Source organism: Theropithecus gelada, chromosome 14 (assembly GCF_003255815.1).
Source record: "Theropithecus gelada isolate Dixy chromosome 14, Tgel_1.0, whole genome shotgun sequence".
NCBI classification, from domain to species: Eukaryota; Metazoa; Chordata; class Mammalia; order Primates; family Cercopithecidae; genus Theropithecus; species Theropithecus gelada.
In genome coordinates, this window is record NC_037682.1 from 87861731 (window position 1) to 87888292 (window position 26562).

At 38.9% G+C, this 26562-nt stretch overlaps 1 protein-coding gene and 1 pseudogene across 1 annotated transcript in view; one reads left to right on the forward strand and one right to left on the reverse strand.

Moving 5' to 3' along the window:
- Nucleotides 1-2498: 2498 nt before the first annotated feature.
- On the forward strand, nt 2499-2905 carry LOC112607313 (annotated as a pseudogene).
- Nucleotides 2906-15825: 12920 nt separating this feature from the next.
- The window catches only part of MAML2 (mastermind like transcriptional coactivator 2), a 383751-nt gene continuing 373014 nt past the window's right edge, over nt 15826-26562 (reverse strand). The window contains exon 5 of the mRNA XM_025357169.1: nt 15826-19206. Within this exon, the coding sequence (XP_025212954.1) occupies nt 18191-19206 (1016 nt within the window). The 3' untranslated portion in view covers nt 15826-18190. The remainder of the gene's footprint in view (nt 19207-26562) is intronic.

Genomic DNA, 26562 nt, shown 5'->3' on the forward strand with positions numbered 1-26562 from the left:
CAAGCGCCCGCCGCCACGCCCGGCTAATTTTTTGTATTTTTAGTAGAGACGGGGTTTCACCATGTTAGCCAGGATGGTCTCGATCTCCTAACCTCGTGATCCGCCCGCCTCGGCCTCCCAAAGTGCTGAGATTACAGGCATGAGCCACCACGCCCGGCCCAAATTCATATTCTTTAAAGGTCAGCCAGAATACGCTCTTAGGATAAATTACACAGAACAGCATTTGGCTAACTATACCATAGGATATCAATTAGGGTTATGTGAAAAACACCAAATAAACTTAGAAAATTCCAGTTTCTAAATAAGTTAAACGGCTTTGTTTGCTAGAGAAAACTTCCAAAACACCAATATCTTTTATACTTCTCTAAAAAATGGGCTCTAGTACCTTCTATACTAACTTGAAAATGGAATTCCTTTGAGTGTATGTTGCAAAGCCCAAAACTAATATTTCATGACATATACTTTGAGAAACAGTTTCAAGAGAAAGAACTATACAGAGAGGTAGAAATCTAACTCTCTAATCAAGTCTCTACAATGTCTGAATCCAATTGTGTCACTACAGGAATAACAGGGGGAATTCAAAAAGCTTGACAATATATTGAAATGGGAAGAGAAGCATCATATCTGGAAAAGTGATAGAGCTAACTGAACTTTCTTTTTAAAATCTGGACTCTCTGAATGGAGCATTGCATGTTTTTAACTTCAAAAACTTAAAGTAGTTTGAACATGCTTCTTTGAGGTGAAATATGCCTTAATATATTTTGAATCTAAAATAAAAGAAAATAAATATACATATGCAATGTCTTATTTATTGAATAACTCACTTCCAGGGTCAGTTAAATTTGGAGATCCAAATCTTTGTCCATTTCTTTTTGAGATTTTCGGTTTTTGTCTATGTCACATGAAGAGTTCGTGTCATTGCACAAGTGCAAATAACTTCTTGAGGAAAGAAAAACTGCTATGAAACATGCCAGTATTTTATGCCCCAACTGAGACATCTGTGCACACAATTGACATTCAGAACTCCCTGGTATACATTATTTCATAAGCCTTTGCATATTTTGCTTTCAAGCCCTATTATTATTGATTTAAAAGAAATGAAACTTTTTTTTTCAAATATTATCCACTACCTTTGAAATGCTAAAGTGAGAATCTTTGAAATGAGTTTGGAAAAAATCTTGAATAATCCACATCATCATAGACATGTAACACTCAAATGAATTCACTCAGTCACTGCCCTTTAACAGCTGTGTTTTTTCTTATAACCTTTAATTTTAATATTTGCAACTATATTTTAGTGTAGTTATAGTGCCCTCTCTATGAATATACTTTCTGGATTAGAGAAAGGATGCAGAATATTTTTCCATAACAAAGTCATTTGGGTTGAATTGTCAAAATCTAATCCTCATAACACCACTCTCATTTGATTTTGTAAAGTGAAAAAAGACGTCTACTTTAACACACTCAGAGCAGGATTAAGACATCTTTCAAACCTTCTGATCACTCCAAAGATTAACAAAAATGCTTTGCTAACTTTAACCAAAAGACCAGATGTAGAATAATCTTCTATTTTTCTAGTAAGTATTGAAAGGCAGGATTATACAAATGGAGACACACATATATAAATGGGGGTGATCTCTCTCTGTATCTCTCTCACTATTCATACATACTTTTTCTTTAGTGCTTTGAAAAGTGACATGTTGCTTTTAGGTTAGTATATGAATCAGTAATGAGTAAAAACTACTTTGAAGATTACTTAATGTTATATTCATTCATATTGGAGATAATTTTCCTTAATATTTAAGTTTCATGTTTTTCAGGAATAAATGTTAAAAATCAAGTTTAATTTTTAAACATACATAACCTCTGTGCCATTCTGTCTTCACTTCCCATTAGTTCCCAAACAAAGCCCTACACAATCTTTAGTTGATTTCCTTACTGTTTAGTAGAGTAAATGTCCTCTTATATGATGTGAATAGAACTGGTAGTTGGTTAGTTAATTTAAGAAATAAAAATAAAATTTGGTTAAACAGAATTGTGTATGTATATATACATTATATACATACATACTTACATATATAAATTATATTTTTTAACTTAAAACGTAATTTTAAAATTTATTTTTAATGTAAAGTTTATAATGTGCCAGCATTCACAAATCTTTTGATGTTAGGGCCAAGGCCTTTCTTTTTGATATGGTTTTATTCTCTGAAGTCTTTCTTGCATGAATCACATACATAATGCATTTTCTGATTTCAATTTCTGGTTTCACTAAAATGGAATGGAAACTTAAAGACACAAGGCAATTTGAGTGCAAAATCCTCATACTTAATGATCAATTGGTTGATCGGTTGCAATGCTCCTTCCGTTTTTCACATTCTTAATTTCACAGCATTTAAAAATTGTTTCTTGTAAAACATATTAAATACACAAAATATAAATAAAGTGTCTTCTGTGATGCTGCCTATGAAGGTGGCAGTCATCTCCTATTCAGCATCATGGCCATACTCAGAACCCTCATAGAGCCCAACATTGTCATAAAGAGGACCAAGAAGTTCATCATCAGGACAGATGAATATGTCAAAATTAAGTGTAACTGGTGGACACCTGGAGGTATTAACAACAGGGTATGCAGAAGAGTCAATGGCCAGAACTTGATGTCCAACACTGGTTATGGGAGCAACAAGAAGACAAAGCACATGCTGCCTAGTGGCTTCCGGAAGTTCCTAGTATCCAGCGTCAAGGAGCTGGATGTGCTGCTGCTGTGCAACAAACCTTACTGGGCTGAGATTGCTCACAATGTTTTCTCAAAGAGGAATCACACAGCCATCATGGAACAGCAACCTAGCTCATCATCAAAGTCACCAATCCCAATATCAGGCTGCACAGCAAAGAAAATGAATAGACAGGTTGTATGCACGTTTTACTTGTGTTTAAAGAAAACCATAAAAACTGCCAAGATAAGATAACAAATATTGGCATATGCAACAACTAGGTTAAGAAACAGAACACTACCAGTACCTTAAAAGCTCTCTTTGTTCCCCAGAGGCAACCATTAGGCTGGCTTTTATAGGAATCAGTCTCTTGCTTTTCTTTGCGGTTTTGCCAATCTGCATTATCAACCAAAAAGTATCTGAGACAGGTCTCAATCAATTTAAAGGTTTATTTTGCTAAGGTTATGGACTATGACCTGTGACACGGCCTCAAGAGGTCCTTCCTGACAACATGGGCCCAAGGTGGTCGGGTTGCAGCTTGGTTTTATATGTTTTAGGGAGACAGAAGTTACAGGCAAAGACATAAATCAATGCATGGAAGGTATACATTGGTTCAGCCTGGAAAAGTGGGATATCTTGAAGCAGTAGGGGAGTTGGGTGGTGGGGGGACTTCCAAGTCATTATGGATTCAAAGATTTCCTAATTAGCAATTGGTCACAAGAGTTAAGCTCTGCCTGAAGAGCTGAAGCCAGCATAAAGAAATATTGAGTTACGATAAAAGGAGAGGTTGTGGAAGCCAAGGTTCTTATCATGTAGATAAAGCCTTCAAGTAGCAGGCTTCAGAGAAAACGTCTCTTAGCAGGCCTTAAATGATGTCAGACTCTGCAGAAAAGACATAGTAAGGGAAGGAGATTTTCTACAGAACGCACATTTCCCCCACAAGAGACAGCTTTGCAGGGCTATTTCAATATATGTCAAAGAAATATATTTGGCAGTAAAGCACTTTGACTTCCCTCAAGGCCTGCTATTTGTCATGTAATGCTACACCAGAGTCAGGTTGGAATTTGGTATCTTATTGCTATCAAGAGCCTGCTTCGTCAGTCTCAAGATCACTGTTTTAATGTTAATGCTGGTCAGATATATCTAAACTCCAAAGGGAGGAGTACATAATGAGACATGTCTGACTCCTTCCCATCATGGCCTGAACTTGTCAGGTTTCTTTGGGATCCCCTTGGCCAAAAAGGGGTCAATTCAGTCAGTTGGGGAGCTTAGAATTTTATTTTTGGTTTGCAGTATGTATTATTAAATAACATTTTGTTTAGTTTGGCCTTTTAAAATATTTTTAAAAAATAGAATCAAGGTGTAGGGTTTTTTGTGTGTGACTTGCTTCTTTCATTCAACAATATGTTGAAGTGTTTAGCTCATTCCCTTTTCCTGTAGCATTACATTCCATTTTATGACAGTACCTCAGTTTACCTCTTCTACTATTGATGGCCATTTAGATTTTGTTTTAGTTTAATTCCCCCCACACTAGATACTAAGAGAAAGATCTGCATGTAGGGAGCTTATCTGGAAGGTGATACCTGGAAGCACTGTGAAGGAGTAAGGAAGTGAGACCTGGAAAGAAGAAGAGCCCACTTATTTATAAGCAGATTACCACAAAGAGCAACTGGGCTCATTCCCATTGGGAACTCTGAAAGATAGTGTGAAACACACATTAGACTTATCCACTAAAGGAGGAGGGATCTGGGCTATTTATCCACCATCCTAAATTGGTTGAAAGCCCCTGTTGGGACAGAAATTCTCTTCTACTTAAGGCTTGTCCCAAGTATTCTGCTAAAGACGATGCCTTCAGGCAATCGTCAAGAAATATGTAGAAGGCAATCATCTTAACAGCAGCTGTCTAGGATAGATTGAGGCGGTGTGGATGGAGCCCTTTTAAGATCTGCTACTGCTACCCCTTGCACCCTTCAGATCCACTCAACCCTCACACTATGTTCACTCTATGTTGTCACTGATTCTTCAAGTTTTTAAGGTACAGGTACCTGAAAAATAGAAAGAAAATAAAAGGCTTAAATGTAGATGGAGTAAGTACAGTCCCTACTGCTGTAGTTGGTCCTGAGGCCATCAGTTGATATTCATCATCTCCCTCCTTTACCACCCATGGTAGATGTCCCTTGGTCAGAACATCTCTTGGATGCTTCTCTTGGTAGGTGACCCAGTCCTTTATCTTTGAGGGAACTGAATTTCTGGTTACCTTGCCCTTTTCAAGACCAGGTAGTTGCAACTGCCCATGTGCTATTATTATTAGGCATGGAATCACCAAGAGGTACCCTGGGGAATTCTGAGTTGGAAAGAGTTGATGACTTTGTACTATAGGATCTTCCTGTCAAAGAGCATGGTAATTATCTATTTGGTCTTTAAAAATGTTCTTTAATAGAATTTGATAATGTTATGCATATAAGGCTCAATACACGCACATATACAAGTATATCCACCCATATCCTAGATTTTGATGTTACTGTGAATATGATTTTCAAGTTATGCTTTTTAATCGTTGGTGGCATATAAAAACTGCTTTTGTGTATTGATTTAGTTTCCAGAAAATTGGCTAGATTCTTTGGGGTTTTCTAAATGAATAACCACATGTATTTATGATTATCCAATTATGATTATTCTGTTTCTGTGCAATTTTAATGTATTTTTTTACTGAGTGGGAGAGTAGGACTTCCATCAGAAGATGAGGTAGGAATGGATGATAGTGGGCATCCTCTTCTTGCTCCTGCCAACTTTTTAAACCAACTTTGTACTCCTGGGAGAAACCCAACTTAGCCATAATGTATTATGTCTTTATATGCAACTGGATTGTGTTGGTTAAAATTTGTTTTAATATTTTTGAAACTATATTCATGAGTGTGACTAGTCTATAATTTTCTACCATGTGCCAGCCATGTCTTATGTTTGTGGCATGATTATGCCAGCTTTAAAAATTGAGTTGGAGGCCAGGCGCGGTGGCTCACGCCTTTAATCCCAGCACTTCGGGAGGCCGAGGCAGGCAGATGACCTGAAGTCAGGAGTTCAAGACCAGCCTGGCCAACATGGTGAAACCCTGTCTCTACTAAAAACACAAAATTTAGCCAGGCATAGTAGCATGTGCCTGTAGTCCCAGCTACTCTGGAAGCTGAGACAGGAAGTACCACTTGAACCCAGGAAGCAGAGGTTGAGCCAAGATTGCACCACTGCACTCCAGCCTGTGCCACAGAGCGAGACTCCATCCCAAAAAAAAAAAAAAAAGAAAATTGAGTTGGAAATTGAAACGTGTTCCTTCTTTTTCAATTCTCTGAAAAAATTCATATAAAATTGGCCTTAACTATTTCTTGACTATTTCATAAAATCCGACTTTTTTTTGTCCTGCCTTTTTCTTTGTGGCAAGATTTTGAACGACTGTCTGAATTCTTTTAATAGCTATCAGGCTATCCAGCTTCTCTATTTTTTCCTAAATCAGTTTTGGTGAGTTGTAGTTTGTGGTAATTCATTCATTACCTCTAAATTTTCAACTTTATTGCCATAAACTTGTACACAATATCTTATCATTACCTGTTTAATCTCTGTAGTTTCTATAGTTATGCTCCTTTTAAATTCCTAATAATGTTGTCATCTTCTCAATTTTTTTCAATTTTCTCAATTTCTTCAGAGATTTGTCAATTTTATAAATATCTTAAAGAATCAACTTTTGGGATTGTTATTCCTCCCTATTATTGTATGCTTGGTTTAGCCCTTACTTTTATTAATTAAAATATATTCTTTGTTATTTCCCTTACTTTTCTTCAGATTTTTCTTGCATTCTTGCTCTTATTCCTCAAGTTGAATTTTTAAAAATTCATTTTAAACTTTTTTTATAAATGAAAGCAATTAAGGGAATAGGTTTTGCTCCAATTCCTCAAAGAGCATACATATTCTATTATTGTTTAAGTATAAGTTTGCATCTCCTTCCCTTCCTCCCTTCCTTCCTTCCTTCCTTCCTCCCTCCCTCCCTTCCTTTCCTTCTTTCTTTTGTGTGTGTGTGTGTGTGTGTGTGTGTCTGTGTGTGTGTGTGTGGTTTTTTTTGGGTCTGGCTCTGTCACCCAGGCTGGAGTGCAATGGTGTGATCTCTGCAACCTCTGCTTCCTGGGTTCAAGTAGCTTGAACCCAGGTTCAAGTTCAGCCTCCCGAGTAGCTTGGATTACAGGGGCACACCATCACATCTAGCTAATTTTTTGTATATATGTATTTGTAGAGACAAGTTTTCACCATGTTGCCCAGGTGGCCTCGAACTCCTGAGCTTAATGGATCCCTCTACCTTGGCCTCCCAAAGTGCTGGGATTACAGGTGTGAGCCAACACGTCTGGCGTAATTACAAGTATTTTTCTATATTTTTAGTTTTGCCATCCACTCATAAGTTGTTTAGATTATTATTATTATTAATTTTTTTTTGAGACAGAGTGTCACTCTGTCGGCCAGGCTGGAGTGCAGTGGCACGATCTTGGCTCACTGCAACCTCTGCCTCCTGGACTCAAGCAATTCTCCTGCCTCAGTCTCCCAAGTAGCTGGGATTACAGGCATGTGCCATTACGCCCGGCTAATTTTTGTATTTTTAATAGAGACAGGGTTTCACCATGTTGGCCAGGTTGTTCTCAAACTCCTGACCTCAGGTAATCCACCTGCCTTGGCCTCTGAAAGTGCTGGAATTACAGGCGGGAGCCACCATGCCTGGCCTAGATGATTTTTTTTAAAAATTTTAACTTTCCAATGAATGAAGTTTCCATGTTATCTTTTAAAATTATTTCTAACAGTTGGATTGGGGGAGAAGAATGTGATCACACTAATGCTGATTATTTGAAATTTAATGATGCTATTTTAAGGCCTATAACGTTATCAATTATTATGAATCTTCCATGCTTAAAAAGAATGTTTATTCTTCATTCACTACGGACAATTTATGTTGATATTTACAATCTTCTACTTTATTTATTTACATATATTAAACAGGTTTTTATATGTGCCTGCTATTTCTGAAAGCTGAAGCTTTTGTGGGTCTTGTTCTGCTGTCTGTTGTTTATGCTGGTGCTCACTCATGATGCTTTGTTTACATGTGTGTTTTGTGATTTTTGATAATGGATCTGGTGCTGGTTTTCTTTGAAACTTTATAGAAACTTTCTGAAGCCTCCTAAGAGAGTTTGATTCTATTTTCTGCTGTTGTAGCCAACTGGGGACACTCCAAATAAAATTCTCTACTGAAATATTTTTGGACACACCGATTTTATGAATGCAAGCCCAAACTCATATGAATGCCACTGGTGGTTATGTATTTTCAGGGGAGAATTTTTCCCCTTTGTGACACAGCAGAGTTTATTTCATTTTTACCCTTACTCAGTGGTTATAATCTCATGGAGTACCAGCTTTTGGTAGAGGATCTTTTTATTATAATCCTCATCTCGAGCATGCCCTAGCCTGTGTATCCTGTTCCCCATAACCTATGCAGTTGCCAAAATGCAGGTTCAAGGTCTCCAGAGTTCAACAAAAATTATCAGGGCAAAAGCTGTCATTGATACTTATGTTCAGGGATTCATGATTTTTACTTCAAGTCTGAAATTGGCATATTCGTTACTTTGGTGGTAACCTACTGATCTATTTTCAAGATGCCACCTTATCTTTTTTGTGTTTTCAAATGGCTTTATTGAGATATAAATCACACACCATAAAATTTTCCCCTTTGAGGTGTACAGGTCAGTGTCTTTAGTATTTTTAGAGTTGTACAACCATTACTACTATCCAATTTTAGGACATTTTCTTCACTCCAAAACAAATCTATACCCATTAGCAGTCATTCTTCACCTCACCCCCCAATGCTAGGCAATCACTAATTTCCTTTCTGTCTCTATGGATTTGTCTATTTTGGATATTTTCTAAGAAATCAGTCATATATCATGCAGTGTTTTGTGATTGTCAGCTTTCACTGAGTATAATGTTCTCAGGATTCTTCTATGTTATAGCATGTATCTGTACTTAATTTCTTTTTATTGCCAAATGATACTCCACAATAACAATGAATCAGATTTTATTTATCCATTCATCAGTTGATGGACATTGGATCGTCTCTACTTTTGGCTATTATGAATAATGCTGCTTTGAACATTCATATACAAGTTTTCAAGTGGACAACATATGTTTTCATTTCTCTTGGTCATATACTTCAGAACAGAATTTCTGGGTTATAGGATAATGCTGTTTAACTTTTTTTTTCTTTTTTTGGGACAAGGTCTGGCTCTATCACCCAGGCTGGAGTGCAGTGGCACAATCTTGGCTTACTGCAACCTCTGCCTCCCATGCTCAAGTCATCCTCCCACTTCAGCCTCCCAAGTAGCTGGGACTACAGGCACGTGCCACCATGCAGGGCTAATTTTTGTATTTTTTGTAGAAACAACAGGTTTTGCCATGTTGCCCAGGCTGGTCTTGAACTTGTGAGCTGAAGCGATCTGCCTACCTCAGCCTCCAGAATTGCTGGGATTACAGGCATGAGCCATTGCTCTCGGCCTGTTTAACCTTTTGAAGAACTTCTAGATCTTTTTCCAAGTGGCTGGACTATTTTACATTCCCACTAGCAGTGTATGGGGGTTCCAATTTCTGCACATTTTTGCAAACATTTGTTGTCTGTCTTTTTTATTATAACCATCCTAGTTAGGTATGAATTATTAATACTATCTCATTGTGGTTTTAATTTGCATTTCCCTAATGAATAATGATATTGAGCATCTTTTCATGTGTCTATTGACTACTTGTATATCTTCTTTGGTAAAAAGCCCATGCAAATGCTTAGCCCATTTTTAAATTGGATTGTCTTTTTGTAAAATTGTAAGAGTTTTAAAACTATTTTTAGATGTCTCTTATCAGAGGTATAATTTATAAATAGTTTCTCGCATTCTATGGCCATTTTTCCATTTTCTTGATAGTGGCTTTGAAGCACAAAAATGTTTAATTTTGATGAAGCCCAATTTATCTATTTTTTCTTTTGTTGCTTATGTTTTTGGTGTCATATCTAAGAAACCATTGCCTAATTCAAGGTCATGAAGATTTACACCTATTTTCTTCCACAAACTTTATAGTTTTAGTTCTTAATTTAGATCTATGAACCGTTTTGAGTTAACTTTTGTATGTAGTGTAAGGTAGGGATCCAACTTCATTCTTCTGCATATAGATATCCAGCTGTCTTAGTACTATTTTTGAAAAGACTGTCCTCTCCCCAACCCCATCAACTGTCCTGGTACCTTGTCAAAACTCTAGTGACCATAAATGTGAAAAATAGACATATAGATCCATGGAATAGAATTGAGAGTCTATTCCATGAATCTGTATGTCTATACTTATGCCAGTACCACAGAATCTTTATTTCTGTAGCTTTTTAGTAACTTTTGAAATTCCCATTTTATTTTTAAATCTAGTATTGGGATTTTCGGTGTATTTCATCTACATCCTGCAATAACTAAATCAAAAACTATTTATTCATTTATTTACAGTAGAATGCCATTAGTGGTCATTCCAAATAACTGAGCTTTTTTCATTTCAAACGATCTATTTCAGGTATAAAAAAATTTAAAATAAACAACATAACAACCATGTAGTCTCCATCCACCTAAGAAAATAACGTAACACAATCATAATAAAGCTCTCTGCGTACAATTTCCCAGTCACATTTCTTATAATCCATTCATTCAAAATGATCAACATCTTAAATTTATGTTTATCATTCCCATACATATCTTTATACTCTTACTTAGTGTCATTTCCAACCACCTACTCTACTATATATCCTCTCCTATAGAGGCTATACTTTAAATACTTGACACCCAGCCTCTCTTGAAGATCTGAAAGGCCATAAAACACAGTCAGAGCTGATGAGGTATAGTTATAAGTCTCTAGCTTGGGTGATCTTTTCCAAATGAAAACGTAAAGACTTGCTATAGGCAACATTTTTGCCCTTCATATTGTTTTCCTTTCCATTTTTCTAGCTTGGAACATAGACAGGAGGCTGAGGTAATGATTCTTGTCATCATTGGTGACAAGAATGAGGAAGAAGGCTTTTATGCATACCCATGGCAGAGATGAAAGGTGAAAATAGCCTGAGTACCCGACAGCATTGTTAGACCCTTGTTCCTGGTCAGGATTGCCCACCTAGACCCCTTGTTCCACAAGACAAATACTACCTTTCATCACATTCATGCTATTGATTGTAAGACACATCATTATTCCATATACCACTAAGAAAAGAAAATGCTATTATACAATAGTATAATATTTTCTCTTCACATCAATTGTAAATGATTACCTAATTTTACAAATAAAAAACATGAAAAACATGTGTTCTTAGAGCCAATGAGATATTTTAAAAACCCTTCTCTGTTTAAACCACCATCAGGTGGGGTTTCAAATACCTGCGATGAACAGTTTCCTGATTGATACCATTCTGTAATAAATGGACAAATTTAGATTAAGTTAATGTATTTGAAAACAGAGAAGGAGGAAAATCAGGCTTTGCTGAGAAAGCTGCAGACTTGTTATATCAGACCTGGTCCATGTATTGGCACATGTATTCCTTTCCCTTTTTCTGTTCTGATCTGTAATGCACTCCTTCAGACTATGTTCCAGCTGAGTTCAGCAAATGAGACAATTTACTGGAGAGTGAAAGAAGATGACTGAGGGTGGGGATTGTATTCCTTCTCCTCCCTCTCTGTCATAAGTGATATTTCCATTAACAGCTGAAACTTCTCCCTGGATCTGGCTCCTACCAGACTGGCCAGCCAATGTTGCAGCATCTGCTTAGTGATCCTGGCTCCTTGTCTTTTTGCCCTTTCATCCTAGAAGCTGTAGTGGCTTCTTGCTTTTATTCATCTCTGAATGGTTCTCACCATTTTCTATGTGGCATCTCTGCTGTCCATCACCTGTGTAACCAATTCCTTGCATTAAAATCTCCCTGACACATCAAATATTTGAATTGGTTTTTGTTTCTCTAATTAGAAATCAGTTGAGACTTTTTAAAGAATGTTGAATTCTCAATCCTAAGCTAAAGTTGTTGTATACTAAGTCAGAGAGATAGGAATGGTAGCAGGAGATATGACTGGGACCCAAGAGAATTCTGATTCTCTGAGCCCCTCCTAAGCACCTAATATACTCTCTGAGGAAAGAGACAATTATTCTCAATATAAAATGCAACTGGCATGCATCCTGATGACAGAAGAAAGTTTTTATGTCTCTTCTCCCCCAAACTGTTGATTTGAAAGCTCAAGGGCAAAATAATTTTTACTCTTAAGATGTTATCTGTACAGTTTAGTTTCTCTCCCAAGTAGAACTTATCATTACCATTATCCTGTTCTCTTTCCACACTGAATGGTTATTGCATACACTGGAGGTGAATAAACATCTTTTGGGCTTAGGTTACTGGTCCATCTTTACTTGCAAAAGAGTTTACCTCAACTAGGTGTGCTGGTCTAGGAGGTGAATGCAGTAAACAGATGAGATTTAGATTGTCTCTCCATAGGAAGCAGGTGAGTGTATTTGGATTATTAGTGAGATTTTGTAATTGAAGATATGGGGAATACGGTGTGTATGAACATAGGACAGCCAGAAAAAGGTAGTAAACATGTGTGAGGTTTTTTTTTTTACATCTATTTCTTATATTTATTAATTTTTTCCCTGACAATAGCAACCTGATTTTTCTTTGAGATTACCCCTTTCTCACCCTCAGCCCATTCAATTTGTGTGGTATTAACACTACTTCTGCCTACAGGGATAGGCATTTGATTCAGGCCAGGCCAATCAGAACACTGCACCTCCTTGGCCAAAATGTTCAGGGAAGGCCACACACCCTAATTAAAGCCTGTGAGACACACAGTTAGGTCTTTGAAAGGAAAACATTCACTCTGTTTATGCTGAACATGGACTTATGAGGATGTTAAATCTGGAGCTTGTCAATCACTTTGCCAATATAAGAGAAGGGCATGCCCAAGGATGGAGACAAGACACAGGGAAACAAAAGTGAGAGACATAAAAGAACCAATTCTTGATGACATTGTTGAGCTGCTGTATACAGCCATGCCTAAACCCAGTATCTCCCAGAAGTTTTAGTTATGTTAAGCAGTACATTCTTTTTTCTAAGCCTATTGGAGACACGCTTTCTTTCCATCCTTTCTCGTATCCTATCCTCTTTTTACTGAAAGAACCCCAAAAGAAGTTTCTATATATGTATGCCATATTTTATATGTTATTGTCTCTTTTCCCCCTTCCTCTTTCCCTTTTGCTGAAAGAATCCTAAGTATTATAGAAAGCATTTGTATATTCTTGCACATCCTAGAGCTGAAGATGACTTAAATTTGATAAAAGGGAACTTAAGATGCTATTTATGTAAACAAACAGAAGCTCTGTATTGATATTATTGCATGCAGATCAGCATTGTGGTTTTAAAAACCTAAGCAACAGCGTTTTGATTTTAAAAATCTAAGGTCAATATGTTTTCTTAATCCTCATGGTACAAGGTTTTAGTTATTTTATTGCTGCCAATGAAGCTGATCCTAGGACACTCCTGGTACTTTGTCTATGATATTTGGCTCTGTGTCCCCACCCAAATCTCATCTCAAATAGTAATCTCCACGTGTTAAGAGGGACCTGGTGGGAGGTGATTGGATCACGGGGGTGGTTCCCCCATGCTGTTCTTGTGATAGTGAGGGAGTTCACATGAGATCTGATGGTTTTAAAATGGCAGTTTCCACTGTGCACTTTCTCTCCTCCCGTCATGTAAGACATATCTGCTTCTCCATTTGCCTTCCACCATGATTGAGAGTTTCCTGAGGCCACCACAGCCATACAGAACTGTGAGTTAATTCAGTCTCTTTTCTTTATAAATTACCCAGTCTCAGGTAGTATCTTTATAGCAGCATGAGAACAGGTATTTAGGAAGGATATTAGAAGCTGTTACACTGTCATTTACAGATCACAAAAGTTCATTAATATATACCCAAGGGAGTATATTACTCAAAGTATTGGTTTTCTCCTAAAATAAAATTTCTTTATTTTAGAAAGGATGCTAGTGAGTCTTTTTTTGGCTAATTTTCTACTTAGTTTTGGAAGAAAATCTAACGCAGGGTTTTAGAGTTGAAAGGGAATATAGCATTATTTCAGCCCCAAACCCTCTTTTTTTGGGTGCGAAAACAGTCACAGAAATGTCAAAGAGAAATTGTGGATAAAATGATTAACAATTTTAACAGCCTTTGGTAGCTGAAGGGTGGGAAGGAGCTGAGTTGTTCTCTCTTTTGTACTTACTTTTCCACTCTCAGGTCTACTTCCATGGCTACACAAAGCGCTTCATAGATAATTTTGTAATTACACATTTTTCTCTTAATCTGTATGTATATTATTCATTTTTTTAAAATGTGGATTTTGTTTATTTCCTATGTGACCTTCCAGGCTCATTGGAACGGGGACTATATAAAAATGTCAATTTCAGGCCGGGCCTAGTGGCTCACGCCTGTAATCCCAGCACTTTGGGAGGCTGAGGCGGGCAGATCACGAGGTCAGGAGATCAAGACCATCCTGGCTAACACAGTGAAACCCCGTCTCTACTAAAAATACAAAAAATTAGCTGCGCATGGCGGCAGGTGCCTGTAGTCCCAGCTACTCGGGAGGCTGAGGCAGGAGAATGGCATGAAACCGGGAGGTGGAGCTTGCAGTGAGCAGAGATCGCACCACTGCACTCCAGCCTGGGCGACAGAGCGAGACTCCGTCTCAAAAAAAAAAAAAATTCAATTTCATTATTGGTTTACTAACAATGCTAATAAAAAAGATAATGTCACATACTTTTTTAGTAGAGGGGAAAGGGACAACGAGAGCTTAACAACATATTTAGACAGCAGTGCAGGAGAATTTGGAATGGTTCTTCTTGCCTCCTCTAAAGGCCCATCTTACTCTCAACCTCGACTCTCAAGAAGGACTGTGTAAATATGTCCATTCGGGCTGTATTTACCTAGCCTGTGTTCACTAGCCTGGTCTGACAAAACGCCACACAGCAGGCCAGGCAAATTTCCACAGTGCCTGAGAATTAGTCTGTATTTCCCCAGTATTTAGTAGATGCCATGCATATAGAATGTTAATACAAACTTTTTAAGTGAACTAAAGAACACTGAGGCAAGTCAACATTTCACTCGTTTAGAAGCTTCCTAGAGACTAAACTTGCCTTTAAGTATCCATTATTATGAATAGTTTTCAGAACTTTGCATAATGAAGCAACAATATTGTTGATGACTGAAAGTATGATTTCATTAACTACTTCTGAATTTTTTTTTTTTTTTTTTGAGACGGAGTCTCACTGTGTTGCCAGGCTGGAGTGCAGTGGCGCAATCTGGGCTCACTGCAACCTCTGCCTCCCGAGTTCAAGTGATTCTCCTGCCTCAGCCTCCTGAGGAGCTGGGACTGCAGGTGCCTACCAACACACCCGGCTAATTTTTTGTATTTTTAGTAGAGATGAGGTTTCACCATGTTGGCCAGGATGGTCTCCATCTCTTGACCTCGTTATTCACCTGCCTTGGCCTCCCAAAATGCTAGGATTACAGGCATGAGCCACCACGCCCGGCCTACTTCTGAATTTTTTAAAACAGGTTTTTACACATGAAATTATACACAATACAACATACTTGTTTTACAAGTTGAAATCTTTACCGTTATGGTACGGTTACAGTAATGCAGGTAATATTAGTGCGTTCACTTAGAGCAGAGTTATCTATCTTCATAGGGCTTAACACAAAGCCAAGACCGAGTTACTTGCTTAAACTGCTTTCTAGTCTTTGACTTAGAACAAAAAAGAAAAATTACTTCTACCTCCTCTCTATGTCAGGATGATAAACAATGCCAACAATTAAGTGGTCTGGTATTTCTATAAATGGCAGATTGTATTCCAATAGCTCTTAAGTTGTAAATCTTAAGGTTTTAGCTAAATATGTCTATCAAATTGTTGTTATCTCTGCTTTCAGGAACATTATGTCATCTTTGGTAATAGGCTGCTAACAAACAGAAACTACAGACTATACCATGTTTTCCCAAAGAATCCTGTATTTTAATGAATAGCTGAATAAATAGACATTAATTATGAAATTCACATTAAGATAGAAGAAAATCCAAACATTCTGATTGCTTTATCTCTTAAATTTGATAACTACTACAAAACATACTATTTATGTTAGGGTAAAAATAAGCCGACTCACAGGAGTGTAACTGGGAAGTGCTGGCAGATATATACAGTAACATGGAGGAGCCATACAATAAAAGCGTTTATATGTACATCTTTTTTTTTTTCTTTTTATATGGAGAAATGCTGTCTTATAAAATGGGAAAACACACAGTAGACTACATGCAACAAGGACCAATACAATGTGCACAGCAGAAGAATCAAATAAGACACAAGAACTATGGGTTTAAAAAAGAATTTGGGAGCAGGACAAAAAACAAGGATTGAAACCTGGAATGCTTTCTTATTGAGGTTTCAGAATATAAATTTGTCTAACAAGCCTCTTGATAGTTTTCAAAAGTTCCCACTCAACCACCTATGGTTTAAGTGTAGAGCTAAAAATAAACCATCATATTATACAAAACTTTGTATATTAGCATACAAAAGGTAGCAATTTACTTTTTGTATAAAATATAACCTTTTGATAGTATATTTATTTCACATATGTATAAATATAACCCAAAGAATATGTTTTAAGTATTTCTACCAAAATATTCTTTACAAAAGTTTACAAAACAAGTAATTTATTTACATTTACAGCCTAGCACAGGAAAGATTCTGGGCCAGTGATGTTGGTATTGTAAAGAAGGAGAGTGCTTCTAGACATTTTAAAGACTGGGAGAGAGCTTTGCAGAATTTTCAAAGTGTGTTCTTTTTCTTTGAACAGATATTGAAGACTTGGTTATTAAATAACTTCAGCTAAATTACATTTGATATTTGAATATGTGAGCGTATAACTGAAAGGGCTGAAGATAACCTTTGCTCCTCTGTAATTAGGAAAATGATAGTGATATTTTGCATTCATTCCAAATCAGCACACATCTTCCCCATTTTACGGCTGATCTGTATGTGGGCACTGAGGTTAAATGACTCAACAAAAACTCTTTGATATAGTGCTCAGCCCTGAGGGACAAAACCTGGATATGAAGAGTCCAACTAGCATGTGGCAATGATTCATCCCATCAGGGACAGAAGAACGAACAGAACGCTCCTAACAGACCACATTCCATTTCGCTGTTCACCCAAATCCAAATAATATGTCCAATGAAGGACAAATTGTTTTCCCTCTTGATTATGTTTTCCTTCAAATTCCGTGAAATAAATTTGTACACACTGGTACTTGCCTCCCCTGGTTCTTATCTCCAACCAAAACATGATACTTTCTAATCTCGGTTTTAGTCTCCAAACTTCCTTTTCTTGTAAGCCAGCCTCAGTCATCAAAATGAGTAGGGAGGATGAGGCTCAATTTTACTTAGCTTGGGAACAAACCAGCAGGCATCAATCATAATAAGAAACATCCCAGGTTATTTGTAGCCAAATAAATCTCATTTATAGCAATGTCCAGTGGTTTTTTTTTTTTTTTTAAAAGTTAAATCCAGTGCAGAGAGGTGTGCACCAATATTTCAGTATGATTAGGACAAGCCTTTGTTATATCTAAGATTTCATTTGGAATGGATTCAGATGTTGGTTGTGGAAGCCAAAATCAAATTGCACAGCTCTATATTTTTGTTTAATCACGAAACACAGCATCTCACTGAAGTAGAGGATTGTGGGAAAATTGTAAAAGTGAGGAGTGAATCTGGGGAAGAAATTCCGTAAGCCACTGGATGTTTTCTAGGTTCTCTGACTTTTTCTTAATTAGCACACTGTTTGGTTACTCCAAACAAACCTGTAATATTTCAATCTATCCTGCAAGCTTCGGGAAAATTAAATGAAAAGACACAATGGAAAGATTAAACCATACCTATCTATAGAGCAAATTAAGGAGTTTGTTGCTTGGAACTAGTACCTCCTCATGACATGGGGTTTAAATAAACTACAAGTTCTATTACCTCTTTTTTTTTTTCCAGGGAAAAAGGAAGTTGGTTGGGAAGGCTATTTTACACAATTAATTACACATTGACACCACAGTTCTGTTTGGATAAATTGGATACTGTGTCCTGGAGTTTAGACAGGGAAAAGTGATCCCAATGTTTTACTTTCGGGTGTAAGATTTAAAACAAGAATTTGGACCAAAATGTTCATCACTGCAGTTACTTTCTGCTTTCCATTTTTAAGCATGTCATCTTCACGTAGTCTACCTGAACATCAACAGTTCAGCCTCTACAGAGTTTCTGTAAAATACTGCCTTTTAGTGCTTGGAGTTTGGAAATTGTTTCCCCTTTCTTCTTCAGGAATTGTTCCCCAAGATTTCATCAAGATTGATGTCTTTCATCCAGTCATCATTACCAGGCTCTGTCTTCAATAAAGAATCAATGAAATCAGCATCACTGTTTAGAGCAGGGCCCATGTTATCAGTTTGTTGGCTGAGGAAGTCAAAAGCTAAGTCACTGCTGTGGTCAGTTCCTTGAAAAGCCCTGGAACTTTGGTTGGGTGAAGGAAAATTGCTGGGCGTCAGGGATGGCGGCTGGTTGATGCCCGTCCTCGATTGATTCAACCCTGTTCCTGACTGATTCAAATTAGGCAAAATCTGTGTGCTTAGCTGATTGGGTCTGAGATTCAGACCCCTGAGGGGACCCATGGTTTGTCCATTTAGTGTTTGGCTCATTTGGTTCATGGGTCTCATTTGCACTGCTGGTGTTAACTGGTTAGGAGGAGCCACTGCCCTCTGGGAAAATTGCTGGCTACCTACTGCCTGTTGCAATGGCTGATTTGGGGTATAGGCTGCAGGTGTCCCTGTGGGGAAGCGGACTCCTGCAGATGTCAGGGCTTCTTGCTGTTTGGTTGTTGCTTCTTGAGAGGCCCAGTTGGGTGCACTTGTGTTGGATGTGATCATTACGTTTGATGTTCTCTGTGGTGGCATGCTTGCCATACTATGGGTTAAATTTGGTCTCAGTTGTTGTGAATTGCCAACAGATCCAGCTCCAAAAGTGGCTACATTGTTATTATTACCTGGCCCTAAGGTAGGTGGCCGTGGCATCATAGGGTTGTTTTGATTTGCTATCAATTGCTTTGGGTTTCTCTGTTGGGTCAATTGATTCATTCCTGAAGTGACACTGTATGTGGTAGGTTGATTACAAGGCAGATTTCCATACATCCCTATGTTCTGAACTGCTGTAGATAATGATGGCATTCTTGTCCCATGAGAAGCAGACAGGAGGCTGGAATTGGAAGTTAAAATGGTGTGTGTTGAAACTGGGTTTGCCAAAGCCTGGTTAGAGTTTAAGCTTATTGTGGATGAGCCACCTGAGAAAAAGAAGAGAATTTTATTAGTTCGTAACAGTATGTTATCTCCTCTGTAATTGCACTTTTCAATAACTCATTAATATGAAACTGCTTTCAGGTGTAAGACAATTTAGGCGAAATAATCATCAAATAAATTATATAAAAGGAACAAGACAGCTTTTGGGAGGAAGGAGCACCCGAGGTCACTCTTTGGTTCACAAGTTTACACATTACAAAAAGAAGACTAAAATAGAATAGTTCTATTTGGTAGGTTTTATTTTATTCCTCTTCTGAAGTCACTGAAGGGAGGTAATGGTCAATCTTCCATTTTAAATTAGCTTTACCATGTTCCAAGTCCAGAGACTATAGTCTTGATTAGTCAGCTCTCATGAAATCCATGTTACTGTTTACCCCAGGTCCAAATGAGAAAGTATGGATGAATGCTACACACGGCTCCTAGATCAATATTCCCAAACTATGGCCTTGAAAATCATGTCCCATTCTTTGAATCATCCCCATTCAAGAAGCTGCCCCAGTGGCTTCCCAGTGTTCAAAGGCTAAATCTCCATCTCTTTTTTTTTTTTTTTTTTGAGACGGAGTCTCACTGTTGCCCAGACTGGAGTGCAGTGGCACGATCTCGGTTCACTGCAAGCTCCGACTCCCAGGCTCACGCCATTCTCCTGCCTCAGCCTCCCGAGTAGCTGGGACTATAGGCGCCCGCCACCACGCCCGGCTAATTTTTTTGCATTTTTAGTAGAGACGGGGTTTCACCATGTTAGCCAGGATGGTCTCGATCTCCTGACCTCGTGATTTGCCCACCTCGGCCTCCCAAAGTGCTAGGATTACAGGCGTGAGCCACTGGTCCTGGCCCAAATGTCTATCTCTTTAAACATCTGGAATTCAATGTTCCAGAAATTATCTCCATAAAGAAAGTCTTCAGTTCCAAGAAGTGTAGTTACTATTGAATTGTTACTCAATGCACTGTGAGCCACGTTTGCTTATGGCATTTCCCTTCCTCACTGAGCTCTACCTTTTCCTCAAGGCTCAGGCTCAGGCCGAAGCTCTCTATTAAGCTTTCTTTTATCTTCCAGTCTCCTCTCTCCAGCAGTATTTGCCCTTTGAATCTTTCATTTAGCACTTAGTATTGGGCAATCCGTGGAGCCTCAAAGTGCCTGCCAGTTAAATTGATGCCTGTCAATAACTGATAGGATACTGACAGAGACCCAGGAGGCAGACAAGGGTCTCCCCCATGCCTTCAAACCTAACACAGCCTGAAGGCTGAAAAACTGGACTGCTGCTCCCGGATGAAGTCTGTTTCCGACTGACTCTTTCTGAATAATGCTCACCTGTGCACTGGGAGGACAGGGTGGAGCCTCGGGAAGTTCACGCCATTTGCAGCAGGGAGGAGCCGGGCCTCTCCTGTTCCTGTGTGGTGACCTGGGGTTCAATCTGTGAGGTGGGAAACCTGCTAGCAGGACTCTCTCTCACTTTACTGAGAGTTATTTTTCCTTTTTGCTCAATAAATTCCATTTTTCCTCATCCTTCTATGTGTCCACGAGCCTAATCTTTCCTGGCCGTGTGACGAGAGCCTGGTTTTAGCTGAACTAAGGAGAAAGTTCTGCAACAATATGGAACAAGTGCTTAAGCCACAGGCTGTGTAATAAGAGGCTCCACACAACAGATAGTGACTAATCAACATACTGAAATCTTCTTAACTTCTGGAGGGTAAAGTCATCATGAGGAAACATTTTTGGAGGCCAAGATTATCAGAGAGGCCCAGAGAGTCAGAGATTCTGAGAAATACAGAACTTAACACACAAAAGAATATCACAATATCAGTGGATGGGGAGAGCATGTCTGCAGTTGTAAACGTGGGCTATCCCCTGCTGCTTAAGGATACCTAGGTGGTATACATCCTGAAAGACTGAGGGCCAAATGAACACATTAGCCTTGCTATTATTTACAAATATGCCCCCAACTAGACTACATACCCTTTGAAGGCAAGAGCAGTCTCTTGTATCTCCTTGTGTCTGTGTAGCGCATTGTGTAGTGGGCAATGTTTGATGAAGAGAGATAACAGCCAGGTAGGAGACACTTGAACAATAAGGGAGATGACATACAATGCCAATAAGATTAAGCAATATCATCTTTGTGGGTGAAGATGTGCAGGTGGATGACAGTGATATTGATGATCCTGACCCTGTGCAGGCCTAGGCTAATGTGTGTATGTTTGTGTTTGTGTCTTAGTTTAAAAAATAAAAACAAAAACATAAAATTTAAAAAAAATTTTAAGTAAAATAAGCCAGGCACAGAACCATATGTTCTCATTCATATGTGTAAGCTAAATAAGTTGCTCTCACAGAAGTAGAGAGTAGAATTGTGGTTTCTAGAGGTGTGGAAGATGTGGGGAGAAAAAGTAGAAAGAAGATGGTTAATGGATACAAAATTACAGCTAAATAGGAAGAATAAGTCCTGGTGTTCTATAGCACTCTAGGATGACTATAGTTAAGGATAATTTATACTATGTTTTCAAATACTCAGAAGAGGATTTTGAATGTTCCCAACACAAAGAAATGATAAATGTTTGATGTGATGGTTATGGTAACTACCCTGATCTGATTGTTATACACTGTTTACATACATCAAAATATCCTACCGTACCCCATACATATGAACAATTATATGTCAATTAAAAATAATTTTAAAGGAGCAAGATGGCCGAATAGGAGCAGCTCCAGTCTTCAACTCCCAGCGCCAGCGACACAGAAGACCGGTGATTTCGGCATTTTCAACTGAGGTACTGGGTTCATCTCACTGGGGAGTGCCGGACGATCGGTACTGGTCAGCTGCTGCAGCCCGACCAGCGAGAGCTGAAGCAGGGCGAGGCATTGCCTCACCTGAGAAGCGCAAGGGGGAAGGGAATCCCTTTTCCTAGCCAGGGGAACTGAGACACACAACACCTGGAGAATCGGGTAACTCCCACCCCAATACTGCGCTTTGAGCAAACAGGCACACCAGGAGATCATATCCCACACCTGGCCGGGAGGGTCCCACACCCACGGAGCCTCCCTCATTGCTATTACAGCAGTCTGTGATCTACCGGCAAGGCAGCAGCGAGGCTGGGGGAGGGGCGCCCGCCATTGCTGAGGCTTAAGTAGGTAAACAAAGCTGCTGGGAAGCTCGAACTGGGTGGAGCTCACAGCAGCTCAAGGAAACCTGCCTGTCTCTGTAGACTCCACCTCTGGGGGCAGGGCACAGAAAACAATAACAAAGCAGCAGACACCTCTGCAGACGCAAACGACTCTGTCTGACAGCTTTGGAGAGAGCAGTGGATCTCCCAACACGGAGGTTGAGATCTGAGAAGGGACAGACTCCCTGCTCAAGCGGGTCCCTGACCCCTGAGTAGCCTAACTGGGAGACATCCCCCACTAGGGGCAGTCTGACACCCCACACCTCACAGGGTGGAGTACACCCCTGAGAGGAAGCTTCCAAAGCAAGAATCAGACAGGTACACTTGCTGTTCAGAAATATTCTATCTTCTGCAGCCTCTGCTGCTGTTACCCAGGCAAACAGGGTCTGGAGTGGACCTCAAGCAATCTCCAACAGACCTACAGCTGAGGGTCCTGACTGTTAGAAGGAAAACTATCAAACAGGAAGGACACCTACACCAAAACCCCATCAGTACATCACCATCATCAAAGACCAGAGGCAGATAAAACCACAAAGATGGGGAAAAAGCAGGGCAGAAAAGCTGGAAATTCAAAAAACAAGAGCGCATCTCCCCCGGCAAAGGAGCGCAGCTCATCGCCAGCAACGGATCAAAGCTGGACGGAGAATGACTTTGACGAGATGAGAGAAGAAGGCTTCAGTCCATCAAATTTCTCAGAGCTAAAGGAGGAATTACGTACCCAGCGCAAAGAAACTAAAAATCTTGAAAAAAAAGTGGAAGAATTGACGGCTAGACTAATTAATGCAGAGAAGGTCATAAACGAAATGAAAGAGATGAAAACCATGACACGAGAAATACGTGACAAATGCACAAGCTTCAGTAACCGACTCGATCAACTGGAAGAAAGAGTATCAGCAATTGAGGATCAAATGAATGAAATGAAGCGAGAAGAGAAACCAAAAGAAAAAAGAAGAAAAAGAAATGAACAAAGCCTGCAAGAAGTATGGGATTATGTAAAAAGACCAAATCTACGTCTGATTGGGGTGCCTGAAAGTGAGGGGGAAAATGGAACCAAGTTGGAAAACACTCTTCAGGATATCATCCAGGAGAACTTCCCCAACCTAGTAGGGCAGGCCAACATTCAAATCCAGGAAATACAGAGAACGCCACAAAGATACTCCTCGAGAAGAGCAACTCCAAGACACATAATTGCCAGATTCACCAAAGTTGAAATGAAGGAAAAAATCTTAAGGGCAGCCAGAGAGAAAGGTCGGGTTACCCACAAAGGGAAGCCCATCAGACTCACAGCAGATCTCTCGGCAGAAACTCTACAAGCCAGAAGAGAGTGGGGGCCAATATTCAACATTCTTAAAGAAAAGAATTTTCAACCCAGAATTTCATATCCAGCCAAACTAAGTTTCATAAGTGAAGGAGAAATAAAATCCTTTACAGATAAGCAAATGCTTAGAGATTTTGTCACCACTAGGCCTGCCTTACAAGAGACCCTGAAGGAAGCACTCAACATGGAAAGGAACAACCGGTACCAGCCATCTCAAAAACATGCCAAAATGTAAAGACCATCGAGGCTAGGAAGAAACTGCATCAACTAATGAGCAAAATAACCAGTTAATATCATAATGGCAGGATCAAGTTCACACATAACAATCTTAACCTTAAATGTAAATGGACTAAATGCTCCAATTAAGAGACACAGACTGGCAAACTGGATAAAGAGTCAAGACCCATCAGTCTGCTGTATTCAGGAGACCCATCTCACACGCAGAGACATACATAGGCTCAAAATAAAGGGATGGAGGAAGATTTACCAAGCAAATGGAGAACAAAAAAAAGCGGGGGTTGCAATACTAGTCTCTGATAAAACAGACTTTAAACCATCAAAGATCAAAAGAGACAAAGAAGGCCATTACATAATGGTAAAGGGATCAATTCAACAGGAAGAGCTAACTATCCTAAATATATATGCACCCAATACAGGAGCACCCAGATTCATAAAGCAAGTCCTTAGAGACTTACAAAGAGACTTAGACTCCCATACAATAATAATGGGAGACTTCAACACTCCATTGTCAACATTAGACAGATCAACGAGACAGAAAGTTAACAAGGATATCCAGGAATTGAACTCATCTCTGCAGCAAGCAGACCTAATAGACATCTATAGAACTCTCCACCCCAAATCAACAGAATATACATTCTTCTCAGCACCACATCGTACTTATTCCAAAATTGACCACGTAATTGGAAGTAAAGCACTCCTCAGCAAATGTACAAGAACAGAAATTATAACAAACTGTCTCTCAGACCACAGTGCAATCAAACTAGAACTCAGGACTAAGAAACTCAATCAAAACCGCTCAACTACATGGAAACTGAACAACCTGCTCCTGAATGACTACTGGGTACATAACGAAATGAAGGCAGAAATAAAGATGTTCTTTGAAACCAATGAGAACAAAGATACAACATACCAGAATCTCTGGGACACATTTAAAGCAGTGTGTAGAGGGAAATTTATAGCACTAAATGCTCACAAGAGAAAGCAGGAAAGATCTAAAATTGACACTCTAACATCGCAATTAAAAGAACTAGAGAAGCAAGAGCAAACACATTCGAAAGCTAGCAGAAGGCTAGAAATAACTAAGATCAGAGCAGAACTGAAGGAGATAGAGACACAAAAAACCCTCCAAAAAATCAATGAATCCAGGAGTTGGTTTTTTGAAAAGATCAACAAAATTGACAGACCACTAGCAAGACTAATAAAGAAGAAAAGAGAGAAGAATCAAATCGACGCAATTAAAAATGAAAAAGGGGATATCACCACCGACCCCACAGAAATACAAACTACCATCAGAGAATACTATAAACACCTCTACGCAAATAAACTGGAAAATCTAGAAGAAATGGATAATTTCCTGGACACTTACACTCTTCCAAGACTAAACCAGGAAGAAGTTGAATCCCTGAATAGACCAATAGCAGGCTCTGAAATCGAGGCAACAATTAATAGCCTACCAACCAAAAAAAGTCCAGGACCAGATGGATTCACAGCTGAATTCTACCAGAGGTACAAGGAGGAGTTGGTACCATTCCTTCTGAAACTATTCCAATCAATAGAAAAAGAGGGAATCCTCCCTAACTCATTTTATGAGGCCAACATCATCCTGATACCAAAGCCTGGCAGAGATACAACAAAAAAAGAGAATTTTAGACCAATATCCCTGATGAACATCGATGCAAAAATCCTCAATAAAATACTGGCAAACCGGATTCAGCAACACATCAAAAAGCTTATCCACCATGATCAAGTGGGCTTCATCCCTGGGATGCAAGGCTGGTTCAACATTCGCAAATCAATAAACATAATCCAGCATATAAACAGAACCAAAGACAAGAACCACATGATTATTTCAATAGATGCAGAAAAGGCTTTTGACAAAATTCAACAGCCCTTCATGCTAAAAACGCTCAATAAATTCGGTATTGATGGAACGTACCTCAAAATAATAAGAGCTATTTATGACAAACCCACAGCCAATATCATACTGAATGGGCAAAAACTGGAAAAATTCCCTTTGAAAACTGGCACAAGACAGGGATGCCCTCTCTCACCACTCCTATTCAACATAGTGTTGGAAGTTCTGGCTAGGGCAATCAGGCAAGAGAAAGAAATCAAGGGTATTCAGTTAGGAAAAGAAGAAGTCAAATTGTCCCTCTTTGCAGATGACATGATTGTATATTTAGAAAACCCCATTGTCTCAGCCCAAAATCTCCTTAAGCTGATAAGCAACTTCAGCAAAGTCTCAGGATACAAAATTAATGTGCAAAAATCACAAGCATTCTTATACACTAGTAACAGACAAACAGAGAGCCAAATCATGAATGAACTTCCATTCACAATTGCTTCAAAGAGAATCAAATACCTAGGAATCCAACTTACAAGGGATGTAAAGGACCTCTTCAAGGAGAACTACAAACCACTGCTCAGTGAAATAAAAGAGGACACAAACAAATGGAAGAACATACCATGCTCATGGATAGGAAGAATCAATATCGTGAAAATGGCCATACTGCCCAAGGTAATTTATAGATTCAATGCCATCCCCATCAAGCTACCAATGACTTTCTTCACAGAATTGGAAAAAACTGCTTTAAAGTTCATATGGAACCAAAAAAGAGCCCGCATCTCC